Source organism: Dipodomys ordii, unplaced genomic scaffold (genome assembly GCF_000151885.1).
Source record: "Dipodomys ordii isolate 6190 unplaced genomic scaffold, Dord_2.0 Scaffold68, whole genome shotgun sequence".
In the NCBI taxonomy this organism is placed as follows: domain Eukaryota; kingdom Metazoa; phylum Chordata; class Mammalia; order Rodentia; family Heteromyidae; genus Dipodomys; species Dipodomys ordii.
The window spans coordinates 6673925-6687080 of NW_012267284.1; the positions used below are offsets into that span (position 1 = coordinate 6673925).

Sequence of the window (13156 nt, forward strand, 5' to 3'; positions counted from 1 at the left end):
ATGGGCTGTTCGCTGCATGGGATAAAGGTGCCCTGGTTCCCCCAGACCTGTCCCTGTCATCCCCCACCCCCACCCCGGCCCATCTCTCTCCTCACAGCCTTGCCCTTCTTCCTTGCCAGGGGGTATGTGCCCATTCCGCCACATCAGCGGTGAGAAGACAGTGGTGTGCAAGCACTGGCTGCGAGGGCTGTGCAAGAAAGGGGACCAGTGTGAGTTCTTGCATGAGTATGACATGACCAAGATGCCGGAGTGCTACTTCTACTCCAAGTTTGGTAAGCTGCATGCAACCCTGGGAGGCTCCGTCCAGAGCTGACAGAGACTCTATCCCTGCCTGCCTCCTCCCACCCTTCTGGGATACGGACAGAGCCTGGAAGCCTGAGCTGGCTCTTTGGTGAGGGGATGTTGGGACTCTCTGGTAAGCCAGATGGCTGTTTAGTGCTCTGGGGTTATCCCAAGATTAAGAAGGGTTTTGCAATGAGAAGTGAACTGCACAGCTACCATAGACATCAGCCTTATTCCAGAAGTCTGCATCTCCTCTCTCCACTGTGGTTGCTGATTGCCCAGGGCCTGCTGGGGTTCCTTCTCTCTGCCAACAGACCTCATGATAGTAGCGGGAAAGGGGGCTGACTTCTGGTGGCAATGAGCTCCATTCTTCACCCAGAAAGGAAGATTGCTTTAAGCTATGATTGGAGAGCATGCGTCCCCTGTCCTGGGCAGCCTGTATGCAGGATCCAGGGATGAGGGTGGTGTGGATTTTGCAGCCTCAGGAAGCAGCTCAGGTGGTCAAAACAAGGGCTAGCTGTAGCTCTAGAACTGCCAGCATCAGGCCCTGTACAGGGACCAGGCTGGTCAAAAGCCTACAGGAAGCTATGCAATGGATGAGCTGAGGTGTGCAAGACATGCTTTGTGTTATTAGAGGTGTTAATTATCTCAGTGATCCAGCAGGCTTGGCTGCTGGCTTATTAATGGTGCTTGGGGCTTGTTTTGTCCTCAAAGCAAACAGACAGGACTTGACCTTCCTGCCTCCCCACACCCTTGAGGTCTTGCCATCAGCCACAACAGATCTGTACCAGAATATTTACGGGGCAGGCCTGGGGTTCCCTCCTTTCTGCTGACAGTTCTGGGCCTGGCACTTCCCATGTCGCTGGTGCCCCTTGCTTGCCTGTTCCCTGCAGAGCGTGGACAGATGCAAGCTCAACACCTGTGGGTCACTTGGCTACAGGCTTTTGTTGAGGACCCTCTTCTAAGCATCAAGGGGACACCATCCTTGTGTCCCATGGAGTTCTTGCTCTAGTGACCCAGGGATGGGCAGCAGATAATACAGTGGAACAGAGAAATGGCTCTTGGAAAGTATAGAGGAGGAAATGAGCAGTGGTGATGCCCACGGTAGCCTTGACTTCCAGCAGAGGGATCTGAGAAGACTTGGAGAAGACTTCAGCCTGGGGGGCTGGAGGCTAAAAGGGGACTGTCCTGCTCCGGGAAGCCCACACGTCTGATCTCCTTCAGGGGAATGCAGCAACAAGGAGTGTCCCTTCCTGCACATTGACCCTGAGTCCAAGATTAAGGACTGCCCTTGGTACGACCGTGGCTTCTGCAAGCATGGTAGGTGCCAGGACCTGGGGCCCTGGGGTTCCTGGGCTGGTCACCGGGAAAGTCACTCCACCTGTCCAAGCAAAACTGACCTTCTGTGGCTGAGGCTTTTTTTTTTTTTTTAAACTCTGGACCTGGGCGCTGTCCCTCAGAGCTCTTCAGCTCAAGTCTAGGGCTCTACCACCTGAGTCACAACACCACTTCCGGTTTTATGGTCATTTATTGGAGATGAATCTCATGGGCAACTTTCCTGCCTGGGCTGGCTTTGAACCGTGATCTTTAGATCTAGTAGCTGAGTAGCTAAGATTACAGGTGTGAGCCACAGGCAGCTGGCTTGAGGTTTTTTTTTTTTTTTTGGTTGTCATGGGGTCTGAACTCTGGGCCTGGGCACTGTCCCTCAGCTCTTCAGCTCAAGGCTCTACACTTAAGCCAGAGCACCATTTCCGGCTTTTTCTGCTTATGTGGCGCTGAGGAATCAAACCCAGGGCTTCATATGTGCAAGGCAAGCACTCTACCACTGAGCCACCTTCCCAGCCCTTTTTTTTTTTTTTTAAAGCCCAGGATGGTCTTCTGCGTTCCTAGCCTGGGATTGTGGGATTGTAGCCGTTTACCACCACACCCAGCTGTGAGGCTTTTTCATACGTCATCTCCCAGTGGGGACACGGGGGCTGCATTCTCACCTGTGTTTTTGATGAGAGGGCTAGTGCAGAGGCCAAATCTTGCCTGTTCTCCACAAATAAGCAGGCCTCTAGCGCAATGGGCAGCTTGCTGGTTTTTTACGCGGCAAAGATGGCATCTGGTGCTGTGCCCTGGTCCTCTGCACCCAGGCTGTTTGGGACACCAGGGCATTCTCTCGCAGAGGGGACATCTGAGTGACTCAGACGCTGGGCTCCGTAGGTCCCCTGTGCAGGCACCGGCACACACGGAGAGTCATCTGCGTAAATTACCTCGTGGGATTCTGCCCGGAGGGACCCTTGTGTAAATTCATGCAGTGAGTACTCTGCCTCCTTCCGCCCTAGGTGCTTAGGGGCTAGTCCTGGAGTGGCCTCCAACCTGGAGGCTGGTTTGGGTGGGAGATGGCAAAACCACACTATGGCTACTGCTTCTTCTGGAACCCAATGGTGGCTCTGCCCAGGCCAGCCTTGCTATGACCCATCTGGGGACCTGGAAGGCTTTGGGTCTGTTGGGAAGTTTAGACACCCCAAGTGGTTCTGTGTTTGGGTTCCAAGTAGTATGGGGTAACCCCCAGAGGGGCAGGGCTTCTATGAACATAGATAGCCCTTTCTACATAGTAGGCAAGACTCCTCTGCCAGTTCTGGGTGGCTATCCTGTTTTTCCTGCAGCCCCCAGTAGCATGGCTGAGTGCCAGCCCCCCTCCCCCCTTTTAGGCCACTTGTGCTTTAGGCCATTTGTGCTTACAAGGTTGGTGTGATTCATTATCCCACACCCCCTGCCCTGTCCCCTCTCATGCCCTCTTTTCATTCTCATCCCCTCTGGTGGTGACCAGCCCTCGATTTGAACTGCCCATGGGAACCACTGAGCAGCCCCCACTGCCACAGCAGACGCAGCCACCGACAAAGGTACCGTGCCGCCTGGGTGTGCATCTGCCTCTGAGGGCTGGTGGGGGGGGGGGGCGTCAGAGCAGAACAGTTCACATGGCCTCTGGAGATGGGGGGCATCTGTTAGAGCAGAAGGACTTTGAGGTCTCCTCTGTTTGTCTGTGTGAGCATGGGAAGGGTGGCTGTGTCTGCCTGAAGAGATGGGTGGGGAAGACTTCCCTTTACACACAGGAAAACGACTCCACAGGAAGGGACTTGCCTCAGGGTAACCACTAGGCAGGGTGTCTGCACCTGGAGGGCAGGACTGTGTCAATGCTCTCTGGATAGATCCATCACTGCTGTAGTTTTCTAGACTGTACATGGTGCTGTGGTCTATCACCTCAGTACCAGGAAAGAGGAAAACACAGATGCGGGAAGCAACCCCCAAACCAAGAACACCCTAATTTGGTTATAGGAGTAGAGGTGGTTAGGCCCGCAGGAAGGCAGGCAGGGCTTCCAGCAGCAGCCCGCCCTCAGCCCCTACCCCAGTAAACTGGCCCACCCATTGTGAAGTCTTCTTACCCGGATGGCCTGAGCCCCTTGCCAAAACCCACTCAGGCCTCATCAGTGCCATATGGCTGGGCTTACCCTCCATCTACCCACAGGAGCTGGCAGTGCCACGCCAGTCACACTTCCAGGGGAAAGCCAGGACTTCCTAGCACAGGGAAGTTTCCAGGGCTGGAGCCCCTATCCCTCTTTGTCACATCGACTCCCCAGAGGAGGGCCCTGTCAGCCCCTAGAATGCAGCTCAGAGTATCAGGCTCCAACTGTTTTTCTGTGACTGTTGCTCGCCGTGTAGGCTGCTAAACATCTGGCTGAACCAAGCGTTCATCCTGACATGAAGCTAGAACCTCAGAAACAAAAGTAAGGCCTGATCATGCCCTCGCCCCACCGCCCCAGAGACCTCCTCTTGTCTCTTTGGTGTTTTCTTTTCTTTTCTTTTTCGTTTTTGTGTGTCTGCATGGTGTTTTCGGGCAGCGGCTACTGCCATCATCATCAGAAGTTCCTTCTCTGCCCGCTCTCTAGAGCTGGGCCATTGCGGAGCCCTGCTGGTCATGCGGGAGCAGTCCCGCCCTCTTTTTTTCTGTCCCCACGGTAGTCTTCGTGCACGTGTTTTCCGCAGTAAAACCGTGTTGTGTAACTCTTTCCAGCAAAGTAACAATCCGCCATTACAAAGGTCGTCCTCCCTGATCCAGTTAACGAGTCAGAACTCTTCTCCCAATCAGCAGAGAGCCCCGCAGGTCATCGGGGTCATGCAGAGTCAGAACAGCAGTGCAGGCAACCGGGGACCCCGGCCGCTGGAGCAGGTCACCTGTTACAAGGTGAGTCTTGGGCTTGGGGAGCGGTGGGGACCTCTCTCAAGTCAGCAGCCATTCCATTCCTGTGCTCGCCACATATTCTGGTTGCTTTTGAAAATTGAAGCATTGCTTTTGCCGACTGCAAGAATCAAGGAGGGCCACTAGGGTGGCTTAGAACTCCTAGGCACACCAGGGCAAGATGGAGCACCGTGGAGAGTGGATAAGTGGGAGGAAAGTTTTCAACAAGGCTGAGCAGGGAACTGAGTTGTGCAGGGAGAAGCAGTGCCTTGAAGCCTGTGGCTAGGAGAAGCAGGACAGCGTTGGGCCTGCACTGGGAGGAACTGCATTAGGAAAGCTTTTTTTGGGGGGGGAGGGGGGCGGAGACAAAACCAAAAACCTAAACCTATTGAGCTTGTCTTTCTCATTCCCGGCTCTGGGTGGAGAGGAAAAGTGCTCAGATTTGCATGCTAACTTCCTGTGTTCATACTCCTGATGAGAGCTGAAGTTATGCACAGGGTTTTCTTCTTTTTGTGCTGGTCCTGGGGCTTGAACTTAGGGCCTGGGAGCTGTCCCTGAGTTTTTCTGTCGTATCACTTTGAGCCACAGTACCATTTCTGGCTTTTTGGTGGTTAACTGGAGATAACAATCTCATTGGATTTTCCTTCCCAGGATTGGCTTGAGACCATAATCTTTTGATCTCAGCACTGAGTAGCTAGGATTACATTATAAGCCACTGGCACCCAGCCATACCGGGTTTTCTAATCTCTGCTTGCCCATCTGCTTGCCCATCCCTTCTCACTCCTGGCACCTCTTAGCAGCATTTCCACATGCTCTGAGCAATATGTGTGCAGTCCATCACGGTTCAAAACCAGCCCGGGCAGGAAAGTCCCGGAAACTTTTCTCTCCAGTAAACCACCAGAAAACCGGAAGGGGCGCTGTAGCTCAAGTGGTAGAGCACTAGCCTTGAGCTGAAGAGCTGAGGGACAGTGCCCAGGCCCAGAGTTCAAGCTCCACAACCAACCAAAAAAAGAAAACAACTGAACACAAGAAATGTCCGTCAGTCATGTCCTTCTGAACCAACCTTGAGAGTCCTCGACACAGGAGACTTGAAGGACTCCTGTGTCGAAATGCTCTTGAAAACCTGTTCACACAAGCTCATCTTAATATCAAAAGAGTAACATGTGGTGGCCATACTTGTGTGATCCTAGCACTTAGGAGGCTCTCTTAGGAGGATCATGATTTTGAGGCCAGCCTGTGCTTCACAAGGTGATTTATATATCAAAATCCGAAGAGCCCCTTCTGTACCAACATAGGAAATCTCATCTTAAATTTATAATGGCTGCATAATCACCATTTTTACCAGTTTTCTGTTGACAGTTCATGACCTTGGCTCCTAGTGACAGTACGACTGCCACATGGACATCTTAGTTCTTGTCTGTTGTCATCAACCTCAGTGCCTTCTAGAGGCAGTGTGGAGCAAAAGGATGCATGCTGAACCTGTGCGTACAAGTTGTTGTCAAGAAAGATGGGACCCCAGGGTGCTGGCTCAGCAGCCAGGCATTCCTCTGGCCTGCTCCTGCTCTGTCCAGGTGTCTAAAAACATGGAAAGGAAAGATGCATATGGATTCAGGGCCGGCGTCACTGAGGTGACTTAAACCCCAAGTAACATGAGGAACAGGTGAAGTGGATGGGTAGAGGTGGTAGGACATCATCAAGGAAGCAAGCCTGGGGGCAAGGGTAATGGGGGTCTGGTGGCAAGGAAGAGTGCAGACCTGGGGACTCCAGCTACCTCCCACCCCTGTGCCATTCACCTTAAAATTTTCTCCTGTTTTGGGGTGTCAAGAGCAGACAGTACAGACAAGCCTGGATAATCAGCTCGTCTAAGTCGTGTGTTAGGTGATGCAGCTATCTCTACTCACCCAGCTAACCGCTGCCCATCTCTGGCCCTGTGAACAAAATCTGACCCAGGGGTAGCCTAGACATAGGTAAAGGCCAGAGGGAAGCCCTCAGGTGCAATCACCCTCCATGTCCACAGCATGGCCAGGTTGGCCAGAGCCTGGTGGCTTCCCTCACATTGTTCACTGTCTCCCTGGAGGGCTCTAGGTGTTGGCTCAGAGGTAAGTGGTCTTTGTACAGAGTGTCTCTGGCCTGGCCCTAGCTTGTGTAAGGCCAGCCCGGGCAGTAAGGCCACTCTAGTGGCCTCATTCTCCCTTCCACCCACCAATTAGCTTCCTGTGGTTTCTTCCGCCTGGAGCTGTCGGCTGTGTTTTCAAGGAGTTGTGCCAACATTTTCAGTCTTTCCCAGCTGGTATTTGATGGGTAGCCTTAGTTGGAAATTGCATTTGAAAAAAAATATATTGTTTTGTCTCCTCTTCCTCCCCTGCTATTCCCAGTGTGGTGAAAAAGGACACTATGCCAACAGATGCACCAAAGGGCACTTGGCCTTTCTCAGTGGACAGTGACAGCAGTTGGAGCCAGCTCAGAGCAGCCCAAGGGGCCCTGCTGGGAGTGTGCACTTGACTACTGGATGTAGTGTTGGTGGGACTCTGGCCGAGCCTGCGGGCACCTGTGCAGGGCCACAGTGGGGCCCTCTCTTGGTCTATCTTTGTGCTGTAAGTTAAGGGACACATGTTTCAGTGGGGCTCTCAAGTGACCACCACATTTGCCTGGGCACCAGGGCCTTTTGCTGGGCCTTCCTTCCTTAATACCAGCCTTGGGGGGAGGGGGGAGAGGATAGTGCTTGAGGCAAAAGGCTCTTGGGTATGGAAGATGGCCTTTCTTCTCAGGGCAGCTCATGTGAGCCTGTGGGCTGGTCGTGTCAGCTTCTTCACACTTGGCATCATGAGTCCTGAAGCCACCCATATGATCTGAATGAGGGCATCTTCCCCGCCAAGTCCAGTCACTTCCTGCCCTGTCTGGCCCTGGGCTCACGCCTGTGGAGCACCCTGCCTAACAGTGCTTAAAGTACACTTTCAGCTGGAATCACAGACCACCCCTTAAATAGCTGACCCAATCCTTCTGCGCCTACCTCCTGCCAATGGAGCATCTGTACTGTCACTCAGACATGGGGCATGCGGAGGAAACCACCCCATCTTGGAGTCTAGAAAATGTGAAACCATCACCTGCAGCCTGCTGGGCAAGTGGGCCTATCCCAGTTCAACCACAACACCATTTTTATGAAGTTGATTAAAGCTTGTTTTTTAAACTGTGTCTTATTCCTCATGGGAGTTCTGAAGAGGGTGACATTGGTACTTCCTGCCCCTCACTAGATCTCATGGAGAGGAGGGAAGGGCCACTGTACACAGTGGTAACAGCCTGTCAGATGCTGGATGGCACCTGCTTCTCCAAACTGCTCACCTAGGAGGGCCCTGGCTCAGTTTATCTTTCAAGACTTCCAGAGGGCCAGGAAGAGAGATGTTGGGCACACAGGGGATGGTAAACTCACATTAGTCCTGTGCTTGAACTTTCTTACTAGGAGTGCCACATTGCTCGGTGATCTCATCCTGGAGTTTTTGGTGGCTTGAGTTCATGTGAAAATGGAGGAAGGGAATATGGTCAGGCCAACTCTGACATTCTCAGTGACAGAACCACTGCTATATATGGTGGGGTCAGCTGACAGAAGTTCTTCAAATGGTCACAGTGCTTCCAGGTTAGGACTGTGGACAATGATATGGAACCCCTTAAGCTAATAGTACTGTATGGAGACCACTAAAGTATCACGGGACAAAGTCCTGGGTGCCAAACAGTGACAGCAATACCGGTCACCTTTTATTGAACAGTAATTGTCTCAGAATGTGAAAGGACTCCGCTGTGATTAAGTCGACAGATGGGAGCCGGGCCAGACAGCCGCCATCAAGGATGCAGGTAGCCTCATGGGCTCTTCAGTGGTACTTGCGATGCCGTTCATGTTCTGAAATCAGGAAAAAGTGCCTTCAGAAGGGTTCTTGTGAAACCATAGCAGTATGGTCACACAAAACCTTCCTAGTTCCTTAGAGATGGCCCAGCCCCTTTTGCCAGTGCCACAAGAGTTAGCAGACCTTCCTTTCTAGGAAGGCACTGAACAAAGCTCCCAAGAGCCCATCTAGAGACAGCTTTGCTCTGGCACAGCAGACTGGTAGGGGCTGGGTCCTGTCAGAAACAGCTTCAGAAAGCGGCCACTGACAGCTCCCAGACAAGCCCAGGTCTTGGAGCCACATAGCTGACATGCCACATGAACCTTTTCCTCTGCACTGACTGCAGATCAAGCCTGCAATGTCTGAACAGGATGCTTCTCACGAGTGAGAAAAGCAGTCCTTTCTATCAAAGTTGGTCTCTTTCTGCAATCTTGGAAGAACTTTTTCTGACAAGTTCCTGGCTTGGCCCTTTCTGATTAAATTTTAGTTATACACCCTAGCCTGTTCTTGTTAAACACATCGTGTAGCAGGTTGTGAACCTGAGCTTAGCCAATCCAAGCAGAGGGGTAGGGCCTGCTGGATTAGAGATAAAAAGGGGAACAGCCTGTCTGCTGTGTGATTGGCTTGCCAGATTTTGGCGGTGGGCCTATGCTTCTGCAGAAGTAAAAACTGCCTTGCTGAGTTCCTTTCAAGTTGGTGTTCTTACTGTGTGATACCCCAACATCCAGAGGCAGATCTAACACAAGTATTATATTTAGCCTTTTTTTCCTGTGTTCTTCACCACAAACTATTCTATATGCTGCATTTGGACTATTCCCTCCAAAATGCTTCCCTATGTAATAGAGCTAGACCACGCTGTAATCTTATAGAGAACTAGAGGCACTTACTAAGCTCCCCGTAGCAACGGCAGTAGTTGAAAAGTACATAGCAAGCCAGCACCATGTTGATCCCAGCGATGCTCCCTTTCTTCACATTGATGTACTTGTTGAAGTACCGGTCATAACCTGCAACAGAAAAGGTGCTTATTGACAGACTGCGTCCTGTAGTTCACAGTGGGTTCTGCTTGGAATTCAGGTCCCCTGATCTTAGCTCTCAGGATACTCACCCTACATTCACTGGCTGATTAAAGGCAGACAGCACAAATATCCTCTTTGGATTCCAGTCCCACAGCCTAAGACCAAGTCCAGTGCCAGGCCCACCCTAATTCTGCCTTACTCTTGTGTCCCAGATTTCAACCCCAAGTAAGGGCTACTTGATTGTGGTTCACTGGGTCAGAAAGGGGAGTGAGCACTAGAAAGATGAGGTGGAGACCATGTAGCTCCCTGTCCTCTGTGGATGATCTGAATCTCCATTCCTGGAGATATGACAGGTTATGAAGCATTCCTCTAATTAGTCTTGTGCTTTCTATTTTTTTTTTTTTTTCAGTAGGTCGTGGGGCTTGAACTCTGGGCCTGGGCACTGTCCCTCAGCTCTCCAGCTCAAGGCTAGTGCTCTACCACTTGAGCCACAGCACCACTTCCAGTTTTCTGAGTGGTTTATTGGAGATAAGAGTCTCACAGTCTTTCTTGCCCGGGGCTGGCTTTGAACCGCGATCCTCAGATCTCGGCCTCCTGAGTAGCTAAGATTACAGGTGAGCCATGGGTGCCCAGCATGTTTTCTATTTTTGACAGAACTGGGATTTGAACTCAGGCTATCACACTTGCTAGGCATTTGTTCTACCACTTGAGCCACGAACTCAGCCTGGGTTTTTTTGTGTTTTTTTTTTCTTTACTTTTTACAGAGGGTATTGTGTTTTTGTTCAGGGCCTGCTCAGACAAGGCTCTTCTTTCCTATAGCCTCCCTCATAGCTGGGGACTCTGGATGTGACCCACACCTTATTGAGATAGCTTTTTGCCTGGGTTGGCCTCCAATCTCAATCCTCCTGATCTCTGCCTTCCAAGTCGTTGAGTAGCTGGCTGTACTCAGAAGTCCTGCATTTTTTAAATGCATACAGCTGGAAGATGGGCCATTTTAACTGTTTTCCGTGGGAGTCATGGCATAGAGATATGAAAGCTCTTATAGACTGAGACGATCCAAAATACTTATTGACATTCCTCTGATGAAGGGGTATTGATTCAAACCAACAAGACTTTTTTTTTTTTTTTGTCTTCCCTTTTTAGCTAGGTGTGGTGGCACACCTGTAATCCCAGCACTCTGGAGGCCAAGACTGCGGGATTCTGAGATCCAGGTTACCTTGGCCAATATAGTAATAAGCTATCTCAAAACCAAAGAAAGCAAAACATTTTCTGGGCTAAAATCTTAGCATGAACCTTTGTTAGATGACTCAAATGTGGAAATTCAAGGGTGAAATCCCTCTCCTGTCCTCTAGAATTTACTAGTCTTAAAACAAGGACTTTTTTTTTGCTCAAATTAATTCACTGCAAAAAGAAAATGGAAGAACAAAGGTTTGCTTTTGTTTACACATAATCAATAGTCTCTGACCTCTCCGAAATGCTCCAGCAATGCCTTTTGGGGTGAAATCCCGCATCAAAATCCAGTTTGGCAGCTCTACTAGTTTGACATCCATTAGTTTCTTTTCCTTCAGTGGTACTGAAAAGAAGAACAAAAAAATATATATACTCACTAAATAATATGACAACAGTCCAAATACGATCTTTCTGTTGGTTGTGGAGCTTGAACTCAGGGCCTGGGCAATGTCCCTGAACCTCTTTAAGCTCAAGGCTAGCATTATAGCATTTAGGCCACACGCCACTTCCGGTTTTTGAATGGTTAATTGGAGATGAGTCTCATGGGAACTTTTTTGCTAGTGCCTGCTTTGAACCATGATTCTCAGATCTCAGCCTCCTGAGTAGCTAGGATTACAGGCATGAGCTACCAGGGCCAGCTAACAATTTGTATATGCAGGGAGGAGTGTGATGTCACTACATACAGGCTATACATAGATCAAATTATGAATAAGTACATTCTGTCAAAATTGTTATTTTAGGTCTAAGCTTATATAATGGCAAAACTGCTCAACTGCTTTAAGGAGCAAGAGGATATCTTAATTACACCTTGCTAGGAATAACTTACAAAAAGAGCTATAAACAGTATGCTTTATGTGGAAGAAGTTAGTATTGTAAGACAGCGTAAGTAGATGTTTTGTATATTATTGATAATTTTCCTTGTGACATTAAAAAATGTTCATAATTGTTGCCCAGTTTTGTTTATTTTTCTCTCAAGTTTTAGTAATTGTTTTGTAGGTGGACTTGTATAAAAACCAGACCAGTATTTGAGGTGGTCAGATGTGTGTGTTTTCAGTGTGTGAGTGGTTTTGTTTCCTTTTGGGTTGTGTCTTCTTCCAGAAATTTGAACTTTAATCAATAATTCTGTGTTATTTTATAAGAAGTGGTGTTATTTTTTTCCTTAAGTAAAATTGTGAACACATTTCTTTCAAGGGCAAGGTGTGTGTAGATGTACTATGCACCTTTTTCATGTGTTTCTGGACACAATTTTTTTTTTTTCCATCAACTTGATAACCCAAAAGGGACATTTGTTAGGCTATATACTGCACGTTAAATCTATGCATAAATGATAGCTTGTTTTCCTGAGCATCTAATTTCTTTTCTTTTCTCTTTCTATCTTGAGGTTTGAATTCTAGGCCTGGGTGCTGTCCCTGAGCTCTTCAGCTCAAGGTGAGCGCTCTACCACTTGAGCCACAGCGCCACTTGCGGTTTTCGGCCAGTGCTGGGGCCTGGGCTCTGTCCCTGAGCTTCTTTTGCTCAAGGTTAGCACTCTACCAAACTTGAAAGCCACAGCACCACTTCCAACTTTTTCTGTTTATGTGGTACTGAGGAAGAGAGGAAGAAAGGGAGAGGGGAGAGAGGAAGAAAGTGAAGGGCAGAATAGGATACTGTAAGACTAACGCTTTACATACTTTGGCTAATTTAATCATCATAAATAATCATGTCCTTCCCTTGGTGGGAAAAGATATACTCAGAAAGGTTAGGCAAGTTGGCCAAGGTCTCACCCCCAGCCTGGCAGCAGAACTGAATCTCAGAATTAGCCATGTTCCTGAATTTAGGATAACAGGTCCTACCCCTGGAAAAGTGTAGCCAGAGAATTGGAGGGGAAGAGGGAGCCCAGTGGATGCACCTCCAAATACTCTTGGCTCTGAGTGGATGCACTTGGTCATTAGGGGTGGGCTTTGAGAAGCATCTGGCTCCTTCGGGTGCCAACCTCCCCAGGTATGCCAGCCTGAGGAATTCCAATCTCAAGCAGCCTATTTGGAACTGCTATGATCAACAATTTTCAGAGACAGTAATGAGACAACATATTTCAAGAAATCAAATAACTTAGTAAGAGCCTTTCCAAATGGGTTGGTAGGCTCAGGCCACATCCCAATGAGTAGCAACAAAACATAGGAAGGTCCCTGGATAAAGCAACATAGTACCAAGGGTGGATCAAGAAACCCATTATCAGTAGAGTGTTGGTGGCTCACACCTGCAATCCTAGCTACTCAGGAGGCTGAGCTCTGAGAATCATGGCTCAAAACCAGCCTGGGCAGAAGAGTCCCTGGGACTTTCATCTCCAGAAAACCTGAAGTTGGGTCTGTGACACTAGCCTTGAACAAAAGAGCTCAGGGACATCACCCAACCATGAGCTGAAGCCCCATGGCACGCCCCGCCTCCCCACTGCCAAAAAAAAAGAAAAGAAAAAAAAACCCTCAAAACTCTACTGCTATTGGGATGACAGGACCTTAACAAGCCACATATCTTTTTTTTTTCGGGGGGGGGGG

General features: G+C 49.5%; 1 protein-coding gene across 1 annotated transcript; it reads left to right on the forward strand.

Moving 5' to 3' along the window:
- On the forward strand, nucleotides 1-8019 carry Cpsf4 (cleavage and polyadenylation specific factor 4, 30kDa). The gene is made up of 7 exons (XM_013023366.1): nucleotides 1-7; nucleotides 120-272; nucleotides 1507-1602; nucleotides 2488-2581; nucleotides 3098-3170; nucleotides 4340-4510; nucleotides 6880-8019. The coding sequence occupies exons 1-7, from the start codon at nucleotides 1-3 to the stop codon at nucleotides 6946-6948; spliced, it is 663 nt and encodes a 220-aa protein (XP_012878820.1). The 3' UTR covers nucleotides 6949-8019.
- The last annotated feature ends 5137 nt before the right edge of the window (nucleotides 8020-13156 follow it).